The sequence below is a fragment of the Salmo trutta genome, chromosome 2, assembly GCF_901001165.1.
Source record: "Salmo trutta chromosome 2, fSalTru1.1, whole genome shotgun sequence".
Classification (NCBI taxonomy): Eukaryota; Metazoa; Chordata; class Actinopteri; order Salmoniformes; family Salmonidae; genus Salmo; species Salmo trutta.
The window spans coordinates 17,977,711-17,997,442 of NC_042958.1; the positions used below are offsets into that span (position 1 = coordinate 17,977,711).

At 43.2% G+C, this 19,732-nt stretch overlaps 1 protein-coding gene across 2 annotated transcripts; it reads right to left on the bottom strand.

The window, feature by feature from the left end:
• Positions 1 to 52: 52 nt before the first annotated feature.
• LOC115152414 (choline-phosphate cytidylyltransferase B) lies at positions 53 to 8,951 on the bottom strand. Of its 2 annotated transcripts, none has more exons than XM_029697271.1 (8): positions 8,410 to 8,951; positions 5,455 to 5,554; positions 5,122 to 5,238; positions 4,794 to 4,945; positions 3,597 to 3,675; positions 3,118 to 3,260; positions 2,201 to 2,389; positions 53 to 2,012 (listed from the first exon to the last, which is right to left on the bottom strand). In XM_029697271.1, exons 1-8 carry the CDS (start codon positions 8,497 to 8,499, stop codon positions 1,797 to 1,799), a joined length of 1,086 nt encoding a protein of 361 aa, XP_029553131.1. In that variant the 5' UTR covers positions 8,500 to 8,951; the 3' UTR covers positions 53 to 1,796. The 2 variants fall into 2 exon arrangements, with proteins under 2 accessions (XP_029553131.1, XP_029553140.1); XM_029697280.1 differs by lacking the exon at positions 8,410 to 8,951 and adding an exon at positions 7,208 to 7,347.
• Positions 8,952 to 19,732: the final 10,781 nt, after the last annotated feature.

Consider the following 19,732-nt stretch of genomic DNA (forward strand, 5'->3'; position numbering starts at 1 on the left):
GTTGAAAAAGAGATATTGTTTCCTCTCAATCACCAATCTGCTTCTCTTTCAATTACTTTCATTTTCTATTTATTTACACATTACGCCATGAGGAATTATACATTAGAAAATAAGACGATACAAACAGAAACACACATTCCCAATCTTGTACACACAGTGCAGGATTACATATAATGCATACAGGACAAGAACGTCTCTAAGGTGGATCAGGAGGTGTGGTAGGAAGTGATGTTATGTGGGTTTCCGCTGTGGAACAGTTGTGGCCTGTGAGGTGTCGTAGCGAGAGACATCGAGTTGAAGAACAGTTCTGCGTCATGTGACTAGCAAGAGGAGAGCACAATGATTCTACTACAACAGGGCGGGTCAATCTTATTCACAAAGGACCAGTGTGGGTGCAGGCTTTTATTCCAGCCAAGTTATAACACCTGATTCTAGGACCACAGCCCTTTGTGGATAACACTGGCCATCCCTGTACTATACAACCTTTGATCTCTCGTTTCTAATAAGGAAGGCTTCTGTCACAATTGTACATTCTCTAAAAGCAAATATATTGACAGATCAGTTTCTCCAGTTGAAAGCACTGTTTACAATTGATGGGCCGGGCAGGCGGCCATATTGGGAAAGGGGGGGGGGGGACATCCCTGATACTAAAGTTCCAAGTGTTCTGTTCATTATGCAATCACCAATCACGTACTGAGTTCCATGGTGTTACCGTTGTTGAAATGTAACATCCATTAATTTGTGTTGCTATGTAGTCTCGGAAATCTCAGACCTATGCTGGAACATTTAACACTGCGGGAGGCAACACTTCTGCCTATGATGGAGACCAGTTGCTATGGCAAATAATCTGGTACAGAATTATTTGTGATTCTGTGGGGTGCATCTCCGTAGTCTAAAGTGGCCTCTTGTCTCCCAGGAAGGCTGCAGTTACTTACTCCTCTAGAGGACAGTGTTTCTCTCTTAAATCTACAAACTAGGGCACAGTCAGTATGCATCACATTACAGAATGATGCAATTAGAAACAGAATGATGCAGACAGTCTATTCTCTTATTGTATAGAAAACTGTGTCGGTTTGTCTATAAATTCAGTCTATCTGGAGAGTTCTGTAATGGTGTAGGTCTACTCACCAGGGTTGGGGGCATTTCAATTCAGGAAGTACACTAAAATTCTGATTCTTTTCAATTAGGAACATTTCAAATTGGAATTTGGTTTGGAAATTGACCCCAACCCTGCTACTCACGTAATACCACAATGCAAATAGTCACACTGCAGACGACTGTTGTGAAACTGCAGAAAATATCTTCTATCATGTTTACCCTAGTTTTTCTCTAAAATATGACCATAACATGAGATTTAAAACCAAAAGAAAGGATAGAGAAAAAGGAGGACATAAAATGATGGAATGATATGATCAACAGGCGCTCTTTTATTTACCGTCTCTGTCAGACCTGAGCAATCAAAAACAGGTCAGCCGCATCATCTTCTGTTCTCTACACTCCTGTCTGCTTTGTTTCCCAGGCAACAGAGACTAATGGCTTCTTCGTGCTACAGCACTACACTTCCCATGACCCCCTTCTGTCTTGCATATCTACAACTTCAGCATCCAGTCATTGCTGCCAGTGTGTGGAAGGGGATGTCGGAGAGAGAGAGAGAGAATGAGTGTGTGCGTGACAGCACCTTTCAGGCAGTATGTGAGTGTGTGGTCTTAGGTGTGTGTGTGTATGCATGGCATCAGCTGTTAGGTGTGTGTGTGTATATGCGTGGTGTCAAGTGTCTGTTCCACAGTCCAGAACCCCTACTTCTCGTTCTCATCTTCTTCACTCATGCTACTGAAAGAGGCGGAAGCCCCTTTGGGTGAGGAGGGGGAGGCTGGTCGGGGGTGAAGCCAGCGCGAGGGGGGAGACGGGGAACGAGACAGAGACAGTTGCCGGGGGGGACTGTTACTAGGCGACCCGTGGGGTGATAGGGCGTAGGAGATCATCCGACCACTACGCTCACTAAACACCTGTTTCTGTTAAGGTAAGGAGAGAGAGAGGTTTGTGAGAGAACTATCTCCTCAAAGATTAGGACTAGGCTAGAGGTAGAAACTAAACACAGTTTTGGGTTCATAGATCAGATTTGCGAACAAAGAAGTGAAATGTCAGATGAGTGATTGGAATTTGTCCATGTGTGGCGCATTAGAGACAGGCTTTAGCTTACCCATGTTCCATCTGGGCCGAACAGTTCCAGGAAGTTACCGATGAACTCCCGTGATTTCTCCTCCCACTTCTGTATGAGGTCATGGCTCTTCTCCTCCACGCGGTAGACAAAGTGTTTACTCTTCTCCTCTACCGTTTTCACTTTCTCCTTCATACGGTCCACCTGGTTCTGCAGGCGGTACTTCTTCTCCTGAGGTTGTAGGGAGGTTGTAGAAAGGTTGTAGGAATGTTGTAGGAACGCAACTGACATACAAGTAACTGCCAAAATAAAGGAAATCCCAACATAGTATCTTAAAAGGGCATTGGGCCACCACAGAACAGCTGCAATGCACCTTGGCATATATTCTATAAGTGTCTGGAACTCTATTGGAGGGATGTGACACCATTCTTCCACGAGAAATACCATCATTTGGTGTTTTGTTGATGGTTGTGGAAAACGCAGTCTCAGGCGCCGCTCCAGAATCTCCCATAAGTGTTCAGTTGGGTTGAGAGCTGGTGACAGACGGTCATGGCATATGGTGAAACATCAGCAAGTTGAGCAGTCTTCGTCACTGAAGCTCCGGCCAAACGTGCCCCAACCATCCTCCCTCTTTCGAAGTCACTGAGATCTCTTCTTCTAGCCATCCATGGTAGCCAAAATAATGGGCAACAGTGCCTGCTCAGCATTTTTATACATGGCCCTAAGCATGATGGGATGTTAATTCCACACCCGTGTGCAAGCACCTGCTTTCAATATACTTTGTATCCCTCATTAACTCAGGTGTTTCTGTTATTTTGTCAGTTACCTGTCTGTGTCTCTCAACAAATACAGACAGAACATACTGTATGTCTGTTTGTGTGTTCATTGAAAGACGTCAGTTACGTTCCCAATGTACGGAGTACACATACGTTATTTTTAAGGTCGACACACACACTTACGTTGATGAAGCTGACATTGAGCTCTTTAGCGGTGTAGCCCCTCTGTAGGTTGCGTCTAGCGTAGAGGTCGTAGTCTCGTACGATACGAGTGATCAGGTCAGAGGTCGAGATACCCTCTGTCCGCTGAGTTGGCACAAACATGCCTGGAACACACACACACATTTTAAATACCCACACATTATAAATACACAAATACACACACAAACACAAATACACACGAGGAGGAACATGAGCACACACACACACACACTATAAATACACACACATGGACGAACATGAACACACACATACACACATACTATAAATATATTATAAATACACACACATACTATAAATACACACACATGAACACGCACACACATATTATAAATACACATGGACGAACATGAACACACATACATTATAAACACGCACACAGGAACACATACACTGATCATAAATACAGCTACACACACACACACACACACACACACACTCACCTGCCTCCTTGATGTGTTTGTAGACGTCCTCAGTTCCTGCTGAGGAGTATGGGATATCGTCATGAGCCACAAAATCGATCTGAGAAACAATCAGAACACAAGACAAGAATCTATACACAATCTCTATACAGTCTATACATAATATATACCCCCATCTCTACATAGTCTATACCCCATCTCTACACAGTCTCTGCACAGTCTACACACAATATATACCCCATCTCTACACAGTCTCTACACAGTCTACACACAATATATACCCCATCTCTACACAGTCTCTACACAATCTCTATACAGTCTATACATAATATATACCCCCATCTCTACACAGTCTATACCCCATCTCTACACAGTCTCCGCACAGTCTACACACAATATATACCCCATCTCTACACAGTCTCTACAGTCTACACACAATATATACCCCATCTCTACACAGTCTCTACACAATCTCTATACAGTCTACACACAATATATACCCCATCTCTACACAGTCTCTACACAATCTCTATACAGTCTACACACAATATATACCCCATCTCTACACAGTCTCTGCACAGTCTACACACAATATATACCCCATCTCTACACAGTCTCTACACAATCTCTATACATAATATATACCCCCATCTCTACACAGTCTATACCCCATCTCTACACAGTCTACACACAATATATACCCCATCTCTACACAGTGTCTACACACAATATATACCCCATCTCTACACAATCTCTACACAGTCTACACACAATATATACCCCATCTCTACACAATCTCTATACAGTCTATACATAATATATACCCCCATCTCTACACAGTCTATACCCCATCTCTACACAGTCTCCGCACAGTCTACACACAATATAGACCCCATCTCTACACAGTCTCTGCACAGTCTACACACAATATATACCCCATCTCTACACAGTCTCTACACAATCTCTATACAGTCTCTACACAGTCTCTACACAGTCTATACCCCATCTCTACACAGTTTCTACACATTCTCTATAAAAGTCTATACACAATCTATATACAGTGTCTACACACAGCACGGGAGAAACAAAATGAAAAACGCATGCAGATAAACTGACACACAGAAAAGAGACATGCCTGCATGCATCAAATAGTCTTTACACACACACACACAAACACACAGAGAGCTTTGATGGGAATAGACAAACACACACACGCACCTTGTGCTTTTCCAGGAAGTCCTGTGTGAGCGTCCATGGTGCATCTCGGACCACTTCGTCGACATAGCGACAGTGTCTCAGAGCCTCGTACCTCTCATCCTCCGTCATCACAGTGAAACCCTTATACTTATGGGTCAGCTCATCACTACACACTGACACACACACACACACACAAAAACATACACACAGACACATGAAACAGTCACAAAGGTACAAAGAAACAGATAGCAAAACATGTATGAGTTATTCATACTAAGAGTCATTATATCCACATGTTTATGAATGTGTGTGTTTGTGTACATATCTGCATGTGTGTGTGTGTGCATACCTCCCACTATGAGGTATGCATTGGGGAAGAGGTTCTTGGCCTGCATCAGAGCTCTGGCATGGCCGGAGTGGAACAAATCAAATATCCCATCTGCATATACACGCACTGGACGGTCTACTGTAGAGGACACACACAGTGTACATCCAACACATACAACATCATCAGGAGAGGAGAAGGTAAGTGAATGTGAGGAGGAGAGGATGCGGAAAAGAAGAAGAGATGGCTATGAGGGAAGATGCTGAGGATGGTAGGAAGAGAGGATGAAGAATGAGGAGGAATAGTGAGAAAAGAGTGATGAGAGGGGCGTGTAACAGAGGACGAGAGGAGGTATACCCGGGGTCCCTCTGCGGGCTTGAGCAATGGAGAGTCTCTCATGAGGGGCGCGACACTCACAGCTGGTGTCCTTAGCAAAGAGAGCAGGCTCAGTCAGCATCTGAGAGAGGGAGGAGAGAGAGATTTAACTGTAAAGTGCTTTTTGCTCAGTATAATAGTGCTAACAGCAGCATATTAGAACAGCACATGCATCAAATTCAAACCCCTACAAAACTCTCACTCCTCTCAACAAACCAAAAATGGTATGGAATCCCAGAGACGCAACATGATAGGTGAAGAGTGTGTCAAGGAGGGGAAGAAAAGGAGGGAAATAATGTGATAAAACCTGAAAAAAATGATTTGAGAGGGGGATGAAGAGAGGAACAGGAGATACAGGAAAGGATAGTGACAGATAAAGAGAGGAGAGAAGGAAAGTTGAATGACATTCGTGTCCCCTTCTTGATAGTCATCCCCTGTCTCTCTCCGGCATATTTCCAGTAATTAGATTATTGATCAGGCCTGATATCTATTCTCTATCACAACTATTGATTACATGAGGGAACGAGCAGCACCCAGTGCTATTGATCTGCTACGGGCTAAAATGGAACTTCATCCCTCCCTCTACCAACACCTCGTTTTCCATCTCTCTCTCTAGGGGAGGAGAGAAAGAGGAATTGGAACATGCATGACTTTCTGTCCCCAGTAACTTCATGGATCCACTCCCAAACACACGAGAGAACTGAGAGACACACTGGATGTAACCTATATGTTACCGTGGGAGACTAGATCTCATAGAGAGCGAGAGACTGAACAGTAACCATAAATCACAAAACACACAGCACAGTCTACTCTAGAGGGCCACATAGAAACCATGGTTTCTTGATTTCTAAGGATAATGGGATCTTAGATTGTTCATATTAATACCTTTGTCTACATTTGTCATCCATAACACTGAATATTTAAAGGTAGTTCCACCTCTACATATTCCATTTGGATAAGGGATGAGGAAGAACAGAAAGGAGGTGGAGATGATCATAACATCATCAGATGGTCTTGGCTAGCAACCGTCTTGGGAGCTCCCATCCCCATAGTAACAGATCGGACAGAACAGAACAGTGAAGAGGACGCACTGAGGTAACGTTTCTCCCACAATCCACTGCAAGGTGAGAAGGGGGAGGAGCCCAGTGTGGACAAAGGGCAGGCGGTGGCCTCGGACGATCGACAGATCAGAGTGACCGCAGCGAATGTGCTCACTAAAGCCCTGAAACTGGCACAAGCAGAGAACATCTGGTCTAAGAAGGATTAACTACGAAAAAAACCACACTAAAAACCTCAACTGAAAAAACACCACAACGCTGTGATGGTAGCACACAGGAGGATAGAAAGAGAGGGAGAGGCACAGGGATGTGGGAATAGGGAGGAGGATATGATGAAGAGAAGGAGAGGCACAAAGAATAAAAGGGAATAACAAAGACAGAGAGAGAAAGATAGAATGAATGGAGCTGGCATGGAGCTAGCATCGCCCCTCTGTATCCTTGCGCTTTTGTGTCCTCATCAGGAGATCTATGCCAGGCTGCCGATGCCCACACATACACACACCCCTGCCAATACTGCGAAACACGCCCAACCCCCCACCCTCCACACAGACACACAGTCCATTCAGCACTCAGAGCATCCCGCAAAGACACACATAGACAGTCGATTTGTTTCATAACAACAAGAAGACTAGCCAGCCTCTCCCTATTTTTCTCCTTCACACACAAACACACCCTACCGTGCGCGGCTGGGGGCAGGTGTGCTCGAGCTCCTCCATGTTTCCCCTAAAGGCTCATGGGATACGGCGGCTGAACCCCCTGTCTGTGACTCAGCATCAGTGAGATGATCCCTCTCTCGCTCTCTCTATTTCTTTCTACCGCCCTCTCTTCCTCCCTCTGCCTTTTCCCCCTCCCTCTTCACTTCCCTCTGTATCCCCACCCACTCTGCCCTCCTCTCTCCCTCCCTCTATTCCACCTCTTCCATCCCTCTCTCCTCCTCTATTTGGCAGAGTGATCTCTCACTCACAGACCAGCAGCCAAGCGCCTCCAAACTCTAGCCATGGCGACGACAAATATATGAGAGAGCTCCAATCAGTGCACAGATCCCACTGTATCATTTGCATGGAGGACAAGGATTGGCTGAGCTGGCTAGGACCATCAGTGAAGGATGGCATTGAGCATCAGTGTCTATGAGGCTATATCTCAATAGTCTACAGTTGCTCTCCTCTCCTCTGAAAACACAATATAGGTGAAAGTAATATGATACATGCACATTGAGGTTCCTCCCTGTGCGGTGTCCCAACAGTCTTAACCAGCTTCTGTTTCTTGTCCCCTTTCCTCTTTGACCACATCAGGATAGGTGAAAGCAGAAGGCTTTTACAGCAGTAGACACACCTATCCAGTGCTTTTGGGGATCAGTTGTTATGGGAGAAAAGAGGAGAGAACACATTTAAGAATATACAGGGAACAGTATCTGTTTTCCACTGAATTACACTGATGCACAGAATAGACCTTATTTTATTTATATGAAGCAGCAGGAACAGGACGAAGTGGATCTTGCTGAACTGTACACTTCTCTCTCCATCTGTCTCTATCTTTACTTCTCTCTACCCCAGACAATCCTCTCACTTTCTTTCTCACTTTCAACCACTTCATGTAAGAGTCTCCTAGACTTTTCATCTTGAAATAAAAGTTCAAAAACATATAGGACACTGTCTCATAGTCAGAGACAACTTTAGCTGTCTTGGGTTGAATTTCATGATCCATGCTTACCTCACTACAGCCACAAAAAGTAAACTGGGAGAAAGTACTTGATAGCCTACTTCATTTCTAACACACGAATAGCCCAAGTCCATTATGTCCCGTGCCATAATGGTCCTGACATCGTGTCATAGTACACTTAGGCTATAAGTAAGTGTACACAGTTGGTTAGCTAACTTACCGTGCCCGATTCCCTCATGCGTCCGGCCACACCCGGTGCAACAGGATCGCATGCATAATTGTGAGTTCCATTGCTTGTACGCCCCACCATCTTGAGAGAACCGTATCTGTCCGTCGTCAGTCAACCATTGAGTATGTAAAAACGGTCCTGGATTTTCCCTTCCCTCGTCCCACCCGTCGCCAACAGGCAGCGAGACCCGGACACTGACACACTGCGCGCAAGTGTAGCGGACTGGACCGAGAGCCAGATCACACGCACGAGCCTCAGGAAACACCGGCCAGTATAGAAGATTACTGTTAGGCATCCAGGTCTGGCTGGGGTCGGACACGTTACGCATGACCGACCACACGTCACATGCATGACCGACCACACCGGGGGACAGTGGGGACATAGGCCTAGTTCACCAACAATGTCCAATTGGTGGGTCTTGTTCTGCGGCCAAGTGGGTTGAACAAACGAGTTGGCTGTGTGCAGGTTACTAAAGTTTGTGGCCAAATTAGGTGGCCTCTTGAAAAAACAGTGCACAGGAAAATCACCAGTGTTAAATTAGTAGTGTCAAAAACGATTTACGCCCATATATTAGTGCAAACCTGGATCCTTGGGACGTCCTTACCACAAACCATAACCCCTACCCTAACCCTAACCTTAACCCTTACCAGTTAAAATGGCAACTTCAATGAGGTGATGTCAGAGTTGCGACGTCTCAAGGATCCCTGATAGCAAGGACACTATATTTGGTTGAACAACCTGCAGTATCAAACGACCCCTAGTGTGGTTGTAGATAACCTCTAGTTATGGTGTAATTGTTTAACTCTAAATTTTAAGAAACATCACAAGTCAGCCCACCAATATCCGTTGTTGCCTTCAACATTCTCATCAACGCCATTATGAGGCAGCACCTTGCAGCGAGGCAGCCCTTGATCATGAATCTCAGTACACATAAAGTGCATTCGGAAAGTATTCAGACCCATTTACTTTTTCCACATTTTGTTACGTTACATCCTTATTTTAAAATGGATAAAATAGTTTTTAAAATTATTCTCATCAATCTACACACAATACCCCATACTGACAAAGCAAAAACCGTTTTTAGAAATGTTAGCAAATTAGCAAAAAAATAAATAAATGAAATATAACATTTACATAAGTATTCAGACCCTTTACTAAGTACTACGTTGAAGCACCTTTGGCAGCGATTACAGCCTTGAGTCTTCTTGGGTATGACGCCAGAAGCTTGGCACACCTGCATTTGGGGAGTTTCTCCCATTCTTCTCTGCAGCGTCGCTGCACAGCTATTATCAGGTCTCTCCAGAGATGTTCGATCGGCTTCAAGTCCGGGCTCTGGCTGGGCCACTCAAGGACATTCAGAGACTTGTCCTGAAGCCACTCCTGTGTTGTCTTGGCTGTGTGCTTATGGTTGTTGTGCTGTTGGAAGGTGAACCTTTGCCTCAGTCTGAGGTCCTGAGCGCTTTGGAGTAGGTTTTCAACAAGGATCTCTCCTTTAGATGACTTTTCGCAAACTCCAAGCGGACTGTCATATGCCTTTTACTGAGGAATGATTTGCCTCTGGCCTCCCTACCATGAAGACCTGATTGGTGGAATGCTGCAGAGATGGTTGTCCTTCTGGAAGGTTTTCACATCTCCACAGAGAAACTCTAGAGCTCTGTCAGAGTGACCATCAGGCGGCCAACTCTAGGAAGAGTCTTGGTGGCTCCAAACTACAGTTGAAGTCGGAAGTTTACATACACCTTAGTCAAATACATTTAAACTCAGTTTGTCACAATTCATGACATGTAATCCTAATAAACATTCCCTGTCTTAGGTCAGTTAGGATCACCACTTTATTTTAAGAATGTGAAATGTCAGAATAATAGTAGAGAGAATGATTTATTTCAGCTTTTATTTCTTTCATCACATACCCAGTGGGTCAGAAGTTTACATACACGCAATTAGTATTTGTTAACATTGCCTTTAAATTGTTTAACTTGGGTCAAACGTTTAGGGTAGCCTTCCACAAGCTTCCCACAATAATTTGGGTGAATTTTGGCCCATTCCTCCTGACAGAGCTGGTGTAACTGAGTCAGATTTGTAGGCCTCCTTGCTCGCATGCACTTTTTCAGTTCTGCCCACACATTTTCTATAGGATTAAGGTCAGGGCTTTGTGATGGCCACTCCAATACCTTGACTTTGTTGTCCTTAAGCCATTTTGCCACAACTTTGGAAGTATGCTTGGGGTCAATGTCCATTTGGAAGACCCATTTGCGACTAAGCTTTAAACCTGTTAGGGTATAGGGGGCAGTATTTTCACGGCTGGATAAAAAAATTTACCCGATTTAATCTGGTTACTAATCCTACCCAGTAACTAGAATATGCATATACTTATTATATATGGATAGAAAACACCCTAAAGTTTCTAAAACTGTTTGAATGGTGTCTGTGAGTATAACAGAACTCATTTGGCAGGCAAAACCCTGAGACAGATTCTGACAGGAAGTGGATACCTGATGTTTTGAATTGACTTTAAGACTATGCCATTGAAAAACAAAGGGGCTGAGGAATGTTTTGGCACTTCTTATTGCTTCCACTAGATGTCACCAGCCTTTACAAAGTGTTTTGAGTCTTATACTGTGAGATCTGACCGAATAAGAGACTTGGAACGGTGATGGTCCGATTAGACCCCTGGCGCGCGAGTTGATGGTGGGTACTCTCGTTCCGAAACGTTTTAAAAGAGATCCCAATCGTCCGCCTTGAATTTTATTCATGTTCTGGTTAAAAAAGGCACTAATGATTTAAGCTATACAACGTTTGACATGTTTGAACGAACATAAATATATTTTTTCCGTTCGTGAAGTGAAGTCCGGCTGGCTTAGATCATGTGCTAACAACACGGAGGTTTTTGGACATAAATGATGAGCTTTTTTGAACAAAACTACATTCGTTATGGACCTGGGATTCTTTGGAAGTGACATCTGATGAAGAGAATCAAAGGTAATGGATTATTTACATAGTATTTTCGATTTTAGATCTCTCCAACATGGCGGTTAGTCTGTATCGCAATGCGTATTTTTCTGGGCGCAGTGCTCAGATTATTGCAAAGTGTGATTTCCCAGTAAGGTTAATTTTAAATCTGGCAAGTCCATTGCGTTCAAGAGATGTAAATCTATAATTCTTTGAATGACAATATAATATTTTACCAATGTTTTCTAATATGAATTAATTATTTTGTTGTCATGACTTGACTGCCGGTATTGGAGGGAAACGATTTCCTGAACATCAACGCCATAGTAAAACGCTGTTTTTAGATATAAATATGAACTTGATAGAACTAAAAATGCATGCATTGTCTAACATAATGTCCTAGGAGTGTCATCTGATGGAGATTGTAAAAGGTTAGTGCATAATTTTAGCTGATTTTATGGTTTTGGTGACGCCTGTCTTTGAATCGACAATACATTACACACAGCTATTGTCAATGTACTCTCCTAACATAACCTAACTTTATGCTTTCCCCGTAAAACCTTTTTGAAATCGGACAACGTGGTTAGATTAAGGAGATGTTTATCTTTCAAAGGGTGTAAGTTAGTTGTATGTTTGAGAAATTTGAATTTTGACATTTATTTGGTTTCAAATTTGCCGCTCTTGAAATGCACCTGCTGTTGATAGGGTGCACCACGGGTGGCACGCTAACGTCCCACATAGCCCCAAGAAGTTCTTCCTGACTGATGTCTTGAGATGTTGCTTCAATATATCCACATAATTTTCCATCCTCATGATGCCATCAATTTTGTGAAGTGCACCAGTCCCTCCTGCAGCAAAGCACCCCCATAACATGATGCTGCCACCCCCGTGCTTCATGGTTGGGATGGTGTTCTTCGGCTTGCAAGTATCCCGCTTTTTCCTCCAAACATAACCATGGTCATTATGGCCCAACAGTTCTATTTTTGTTTCATCAGACCAGAGGACATTTCTCCAAAAAGTACGATCTTTGTCCCCATGTGCAGTTGCAAACTGTAGTCTGGCTTTTTTATGGCGGTATTGGAGCAATGGCTTCTTCCTTGCTGAGCGGCCTTTCAGGTTACGCCGATATAGGACTCGTTTTACTGTGGATATAGATACTTTTGAGCCTGTTTCCTCCAGCATCTTCACAAGGTCCTTTGCTGTTGTTCTGGGATTGATTTGCACTTTTTGCACCAAAGTACGTTCATCTCTAGGAGACAGAACGCGTCTCCTTCCTGAGTGGTATGACGGCTGCGTGGTCCCATGGTGTTTATACTTGCGTACTATTGTTTGTACAGATGAACGTGGTACCTTCAGGCGTTTGGAAATTGCTCCCAAGGATGAATCAGACTTGTGGAAGTCTACAATTTTTTTCTGAGGTCTTGGCTGATTTCTTTTGATTTTCCCAAGATGTCAAGCAATGAGGCACTTAGTTTGAAGGTAGGCCTTGAAATACATCCACAGGTACACCTGACATCATTTTCTGGAATTTTCCAAGCTGTTTAAAGGCACAGTCAACTTAGTGTATGTAAACTTCTGACCTACTGGAATAGTGATACAGTGAATTATAAATAAAATAATCTGCCTGTAAACAATTGTTGGAAAAATTACTTGTCATGCACAAAGTAATGTCCTAACCGACTTGCCAAAACTATAGTTTGTTAACAAGAAATTTGTGGAGTGGTTGAAAAACGAGTTTTAATGACTCCAACCTAAGTGTATGTAAACTTCCGACTTCACCTGTACTTCCATTTAAGAATGATGGAGGCCATTGTGTTCTTCGGGACCTTCAAAGTTACAGACATTTTTTGGTACCCTTCCCCAGATCTGTGCCTCGACACAATCCTGTCTCGGAGCTCTACGGACAATTCCTTTGACGTCATGGCTTGGTTTTTGCTCTGACATGCACTGTCAACTGTGGAACCTTATATAGACAGGTGTGTTCCTTTCCAAATCATGTCCAATCAATTAAATTTACCACAGGTGGACTCCAATGACGTTGCAGAAACATATCAAGCATGATAAATGGAAACAGGATGCACCGGAGCTCAATTTGCAAAAAAAAATCTAAAATGCTTTGTCATTTTGGGGTATTGTGTGTAGATTGATGATGGGGAAAATTATTTAATCCATTTTAGAATAAGGCTGTAACATAACAAAATGTGGAAAAGGGAAGGGGTCTGAATACTTTCTGAATAAAACTTAAGAGTCATTGGACAAAGGTGTCTTCTGTAGGGGGGAGTTTTGTTAAGATCTCCGACACTCGATCTGAACATTAACATGCATCGTTTTGAAAGCATAAGGACTTTATCTTTCATATCAGCAAGAAATCATTAAAAAAAGTGAAATTGATACACACCTTGATAGGGTTAGTGTTCCCACACAACCATATCTCCATGTTACAGCGCTTGTTTACAGAAATCAGAAGGAAGAAAAGAGGCAACCCCCTGAACTAATCCCTTTAGCTAGTTCCTTTTACGGGCATTAGTTGTCTGTTCATTTCCAATGATGTCCCTTACAAAAAAAGATAGTGCAGTTTAGCTGCAGTACATTGCAGTTATCCTGCAATCACTGCTTCCAAAATACCACAATCGACTGCAGTTACTGCAGTTTCAAAACGGCAATCTTTTTTTGTAAGGGGTTGGCTAATAATTCTGTTATTTCTGTTATTTTTTCCCATTTTTAGATGCATTTCATTGTTGGTGCGTCAAAAGGTACATCAGCCAGCAAGCTTGTTAGGACTGGGGGTGAACTCATGGGGATTTGACATAAACAAGGGGGTGTTTATTGACACATGGAACTGGCTGGTGGTTTGTTTGATACTACCCTCCTGCTTGAAGAGAATCAAAGTATTATCTGTAGCTACCAACAAGCGACAGCTGGGCGAATGGGAGAGCAAATGTTGAGTAGCTAGTGAGTTGTCACAGGTGTAATCAATTGGATGAAAATGCAGCTGTGTCCGATTGATGCTCCATTTATATTACATCTGAGCAGTCCGTTGCACCAGATGTCATTCCTTTCAATTGGGACCGTCCACAAAGGAGTGGTATCGCAGCTCGGTCGAAGGTTCCATTTGAGAAATGGCTGACGCATACATTCAATTTCTTCAAACTTTGCGTCATCTTTAGTGCAGCCAGAGTCCATCAATTTTAACAGGAAGTTACCAAACCACAGAACAAGTTGAAAATTATGTGGTTTTCAGGGATGGCTTTATGGGATAGCTAGCAACTTGTAAACAATTATCCATTCCTAAGTGAGTATTTTAATAGTAATGTTAAATAATAGACATTGGCTGTTTATAATTATATTATGACTGATGCTTCCTTTTTTGTGATGGTAATGATGTTTGTTTTGATAAAAAAATATTCGGTGGAGGTGGCTAACTACAGTACAGTATCTTCAACCTTGCTTTTAACTCAGCCTGGTCACTAGAAACAAATGTCAATTTTGCCTTTATTCCAATGCATTAGATTTATCTGTTGATTTATAATTGTTTGCTTTTGTCAGTCAGCTGTTTAGAGCAGTCATCGCTTTGTTTTCCAGGTGCATGCGTGTATTGATATTCTCTGTGCAGTCCTTGGCCAGAGAAAGTATACCATTTATTTAGCGTTATTGATCAGCTGATGATGGTCGCCAATATCACTAGACAACTAGCCTACAGCTGACCAGACTGGAGAATACAGCCAACATTGTGCAGAGACATGGAGAAGTTGCTGACACATCCGAAATCCCAGGGGGTAAAAGGGTGGTACACGAAAACACTGCAAACATGGTTTTGTGTGCAGATATACTGGGCCAGGAAGAGGAATGGGCAGATGTTAAAGAAGTCAGATGTGCTGGGCTGCATAAATGGCAATGTTAAACAATACCACATCTGTCGCACTGTGGCTGAAGCCAGGCACCTTGTGGCACATTTTAAGAAGGGAGCAAAAGCCAGAAACAGAAACTACAAAAGTGGTTGAATATGCCTGGTATGGCAACTGCTCGGCCTCTGACCAAGGCACTACAGAGGGTAGTGCGAACAGCCCAGTACATCACTGGGGCGAAGCTTCCTGCCATCCAGGACCTCTATACTAAATTGTCAAAGACTCCAGCCACCCTAGTCATAGACTGCTCTCTCTGCTGCCACACAGCAAACGGTACAGGAGCACCAAGTCTAGGTCCAAGAGGCTTCTAAACAGCTTCTACTCCCAAGCCATAAGATTCCTGAACATCTAGTCAAATGGCTACCCAGACTATTTGCATTGCACCTCTCCACAGCACTGCCACTCTCTGTTGTGTCACTTTGCATAGTCACTTTAATTAACTCTACCTACATGTACATACTACCTCAACTAACCGGTGCCCCCGCACATTGACTCTGTACCGGCACCCCCCTGTATACATTGTTATTTTTTACTGCTGCTCTTTAATTACTTGTTACTTTTATCTCTTATTCTTGTTTGTATTTTCTGAAACTGAACTGTTGGTTAGGGGCTCGTAAGTAAGCATTTCACTGTAAGGTGTATTGTTGTATTCGGCACATGTGACTAATACAATTTGATTTGATATCTGATCCAACAGAAGTTTCCACACGGTGGAACTCTTCTCAGACCATGTTCAAGCGTCTGCTAGAACAGAGATGGCCCCTAATACCAGTCCTCTCTGACCCCAACTACACTGGGAAAAATGACGCATCCTTGGCAGAGGATATTTAGAATGTGCTGAAGCCAATGGTCACCCTGATTGAGCTGCTTGCCAAGGAGGACCACGCATCCTTATCTGCAACCATGCCCATGCTGGCCAACCTCAAACGCCGTCACTTGGCCTCAGTGGAGGATGACAGCCCCACCACTATGTCTTAAAACAAAGCTGGTGGAGGAAATTGACAAAAGATGGCAGCTCACCGCTGACTATGTGAGAATAGTCTATATGTCCAAGCAGCAGACGTAGATCCACACTTTTATGCTGCTTTCGTTCTTTGATGATGCAAAACAGGTAGAAGCCTACATCAATGTCAACGCTGGACTGCTAGCTTGGTGGGTGAAAGATTAGGACAGGTATCCAAAGCTGGCCAGAGCAGTGAGATACCTCCTCTTCATCCCGACACCTCCGCTCCATCAGAGCGGATCTTTTCCAAGGCAGCGTTTATAGTCAATAAAACGAGGAGCTGCCTTCTGCCGAAAATATTGACAAGCTGGTAATCCTGTCTCATAACTTGAAAAGATTGCGCAAGTATGTGGCAGCCCAGGTATGTGAGTAAGCAGGCCAGTCCGATACAGTTGGCAGATAGAGAGAACATTAAGCTATAATGCAGGCTGCTGCTAAATGTTTGGAATGGTGCAATATGCATCGTTTCTTTTTGCCTAGGCCTATACAATACATTTTATGTTCAGCATTAGATTTCATAAGCTTCTTTAAATAGCCTAGTCTACTGTTGTCATAGGCTACAACTTGTTCTTTCTTTTGTTATTCAATTATTCGTTATTAAACACAATATATTTACTGTAATATTGTTCAACTATGTTGATTAAATACAAGGCCTACTGGCTGTAACTGCTATGTTCTTAATAATTGGGAAAAAAAATGTAAACTGCTCTTTATTTTTTAGCCTATTGGATTTTTCCCATTCAGCAATATATCATATTCCAGAGACATTCGTGCTTGGGGTCAGTGATAAGCTTCGGCTATTTTAGTGTAGGCTACTGTAGGTCAAATCAAATCAAATTTATTTATATAGCCCTTCTTAAATCAGCTGATATCTCAAAGTGCTGTACAGAAACCCAGCCTAAAACCCCAAACTGCAAGCAATGCAGGTGTAGAAGCACGGTGGCTAGGAAAAAACCCCTAGAAAGGCCAAAACCAAGGAAGAAACCTAGAGAGGAACCAGGCTATGAGGGGTGCCAGTCCTCTTCTGGCTGTGCCGGGTGGAGATTATAACAGAACATGGCCAAGATGTTCAAATGTTCATAAATGACCAGCATGGTCAAATAATAATAATCACAGTAGTTGTCGAGGGTGCAACAAGTCAGTAACACAAGAGTAAATGTCAGTTTGCTTTTCATAGCCGATCATTGAGAGTATCTCTACCGCTCCTGCTGTCTCTAGAGAGTTGAAAATAGCAGGTCTGGGAGAGGTAACACGTCCGGTGAACAGGTCAGGGTTCCATAGCCGCAGGCAGAACAGTTGAAACTGGAGCAGCAGCACGGCCAGGTGGACTGGGGACAACAAGGAGTCATCATGCCAGGTAGTCCTGAGGCATGGTCCTAGGGCTCAGGTCCTCCGAGAGAATTAGAGAGAGCATACTTAAATTCACACAGGACACCGGATAAGATGGGAGAAATACTCCAGATATAATAGACTGACCCTAGCCCCCCGACATAAACTACTGCAGCATAAATACTGGAGGCTGAGACGGGAGGGGTCAGGAGACACTGTGGCCCCATCCGATGATACCCCCGGACAGGGCCAAACAGGCAGGATATAACCCCACCCACTTTGCCAAAGCACAGCCCCCACACCACTAGAGGGATATCTTCAACCACCAACTTACCATCCTGAGACAAGGCCGAGTATAGCCCACAAAGATCTCCACCACGGCAAAACCCAAGGGGGGGCGCCAACCCTGTATGTCTAATTCAAATTAACTACCACAATAAAGTGATTAGAAAGTTGTTACCTGGTTGTTGTCAAATACAAGTATAGGGCTGTGGTGTATAATCTGTAGACTAGAAGCAAGATTGTGATGAAAAATTAAGTTTCGGGTTTATTCCCTATACATTTCCAATTCCAAAGTGTTGTGGGAATGGGAAGGGAACAAATCAAATGGCATTTTCTCGTCCGTCAGCCATCTCCTGCCACGCCAAACATTTCTGTCTCTGTAACACACAGTTCCCCACTCTGCCACAGGTGTGTAGAACTAGCTCATTATGAGTGCTGCTGTAGGTGCGGAGTACTGCTGCGGCGCTTTCCAAGGTTCTAAACTGAATCTTGTGAGCGATTTCTCCCGCGCTGGTCGCTGTCCGCGATTCTGAAACAATCTTCAGTGGTGCACTCTGCTGGTTTGCAGGTTAAACAACAATTCTTCATTTTTACTTAACCTTCTCAAATATAGTTACAAATATAGTTACAATACTATTGTGAAGACTATTACTGGCAACTTCAGGAGGTAATGGCATAATCTGTGAAGGCCAGCAGCTGCGGGAGGAGCAGGGTCCGGTGGGGAAAAAATGACTACGAAGTGTACATTGGATAATTATGGTTATAAAGTCAGTCACGTCCAAAACTGAGTTTTGTAAGTGAGTTGGTCACGACTTAGCCTACTGGGGGTTTGGGTATGGATTACTTACAGTACATGCCCACTTTTGGCAAGACATTGTGGTCTGCCATGTGGACATTTGTTGTCAGGTCTGCATATCGGTGCAATGCACGCACATTTTGCTCGGCAAATGGAAGTGAAAATGGGCTTTCATAAAGTTGGTGCAAACTTCCAATGCATTTCAACAATTTTGCCAGGTGGCCAGGAATGCAACATCTGGCAATAGAATTAAGAAACCCTAGAATTGACATGAACCTTCTTATGATGGTCCAAAGAACAGCCATATTGGTCAGGGAGTTGGTCAACCATGTTTTGCCAGTGCTGTGATGCATTCATTGTTTTACACAATGTCTTATCTGCACTGTGTGTTAGCTATCTAGCCAGACAGTTTAGGAAAGAATGAGTCCATTAAATTGTCAGATTAACTGCCAATTCAAACAATGCAGTCAATCCACAGCCATGCACTGGCTGAAATAATTTGATGATAGGACAGACAAGTGTAAATGCAACAAATACTGATGTTTTGTATCATATAATGGCACTCACAGCTTTCCAAGAAAACAAAATCTGAGACATGTATTGTCTGTTTCCATATATTTTAGAGACTATTTATACAGAACATTGGCATAAAACCCGTATAAACTGTATTTATAATTATGACATTTTTTTAGGTCGACTATAATTCCATGACAATTTCTGATATCACATGCCTTACTTCTATTTTCCTGCATAAGTAAAAGCGGGAAATGTATCACCTATGCCTCTACTACCATTCATTCCAAATAGACACATTTTGCATTTCTCCCTGACCAAGATGGCAGCCATTTTCGTCCCATAATGGACCTGAGGGTTTATGACAAAGTCCCCTCTAGTAATTTCATACGAGATCTATGCATATGACATGGTCACTCCTGCTGTATGTCAACCGTCAAACCATTGGTGTTGGTGAGTATATTAGCTAAGTAGATAGCTGGTACTAGCTAGCTAGTAGCTACTTTTGGTTATACAACTTAATATCAAAACGCTAGC

What these genes read in the sequence shown, in the direction of transcription:
- LOC115152414 (XM_029697271.1), bottom strand. Translation starts at nt 8,499, where the DNA reads ATGGTGGGGCGTACAAGCAATGGAACTCACAATTATGCATGCGATCCT. An exon ending in AGCCCGCAGAGGGACCCCGG is followed by an intron (nt 5,239 to 5,454) that starts GTATACCTCCTC and finishes TGTCCTCTACAG; the next exon opens with TAGACCGTCCAGTGCGTGTA. An exon ending in ACTTCCTGGAAAAGCACAAG is followed by an intron (nt 3,676 to 4,793) that starts GTGCGTGTGTGT and finishes ATTGTTTCTCAG; the next exon opens with ATCGATTTTGTGGCTCATGA.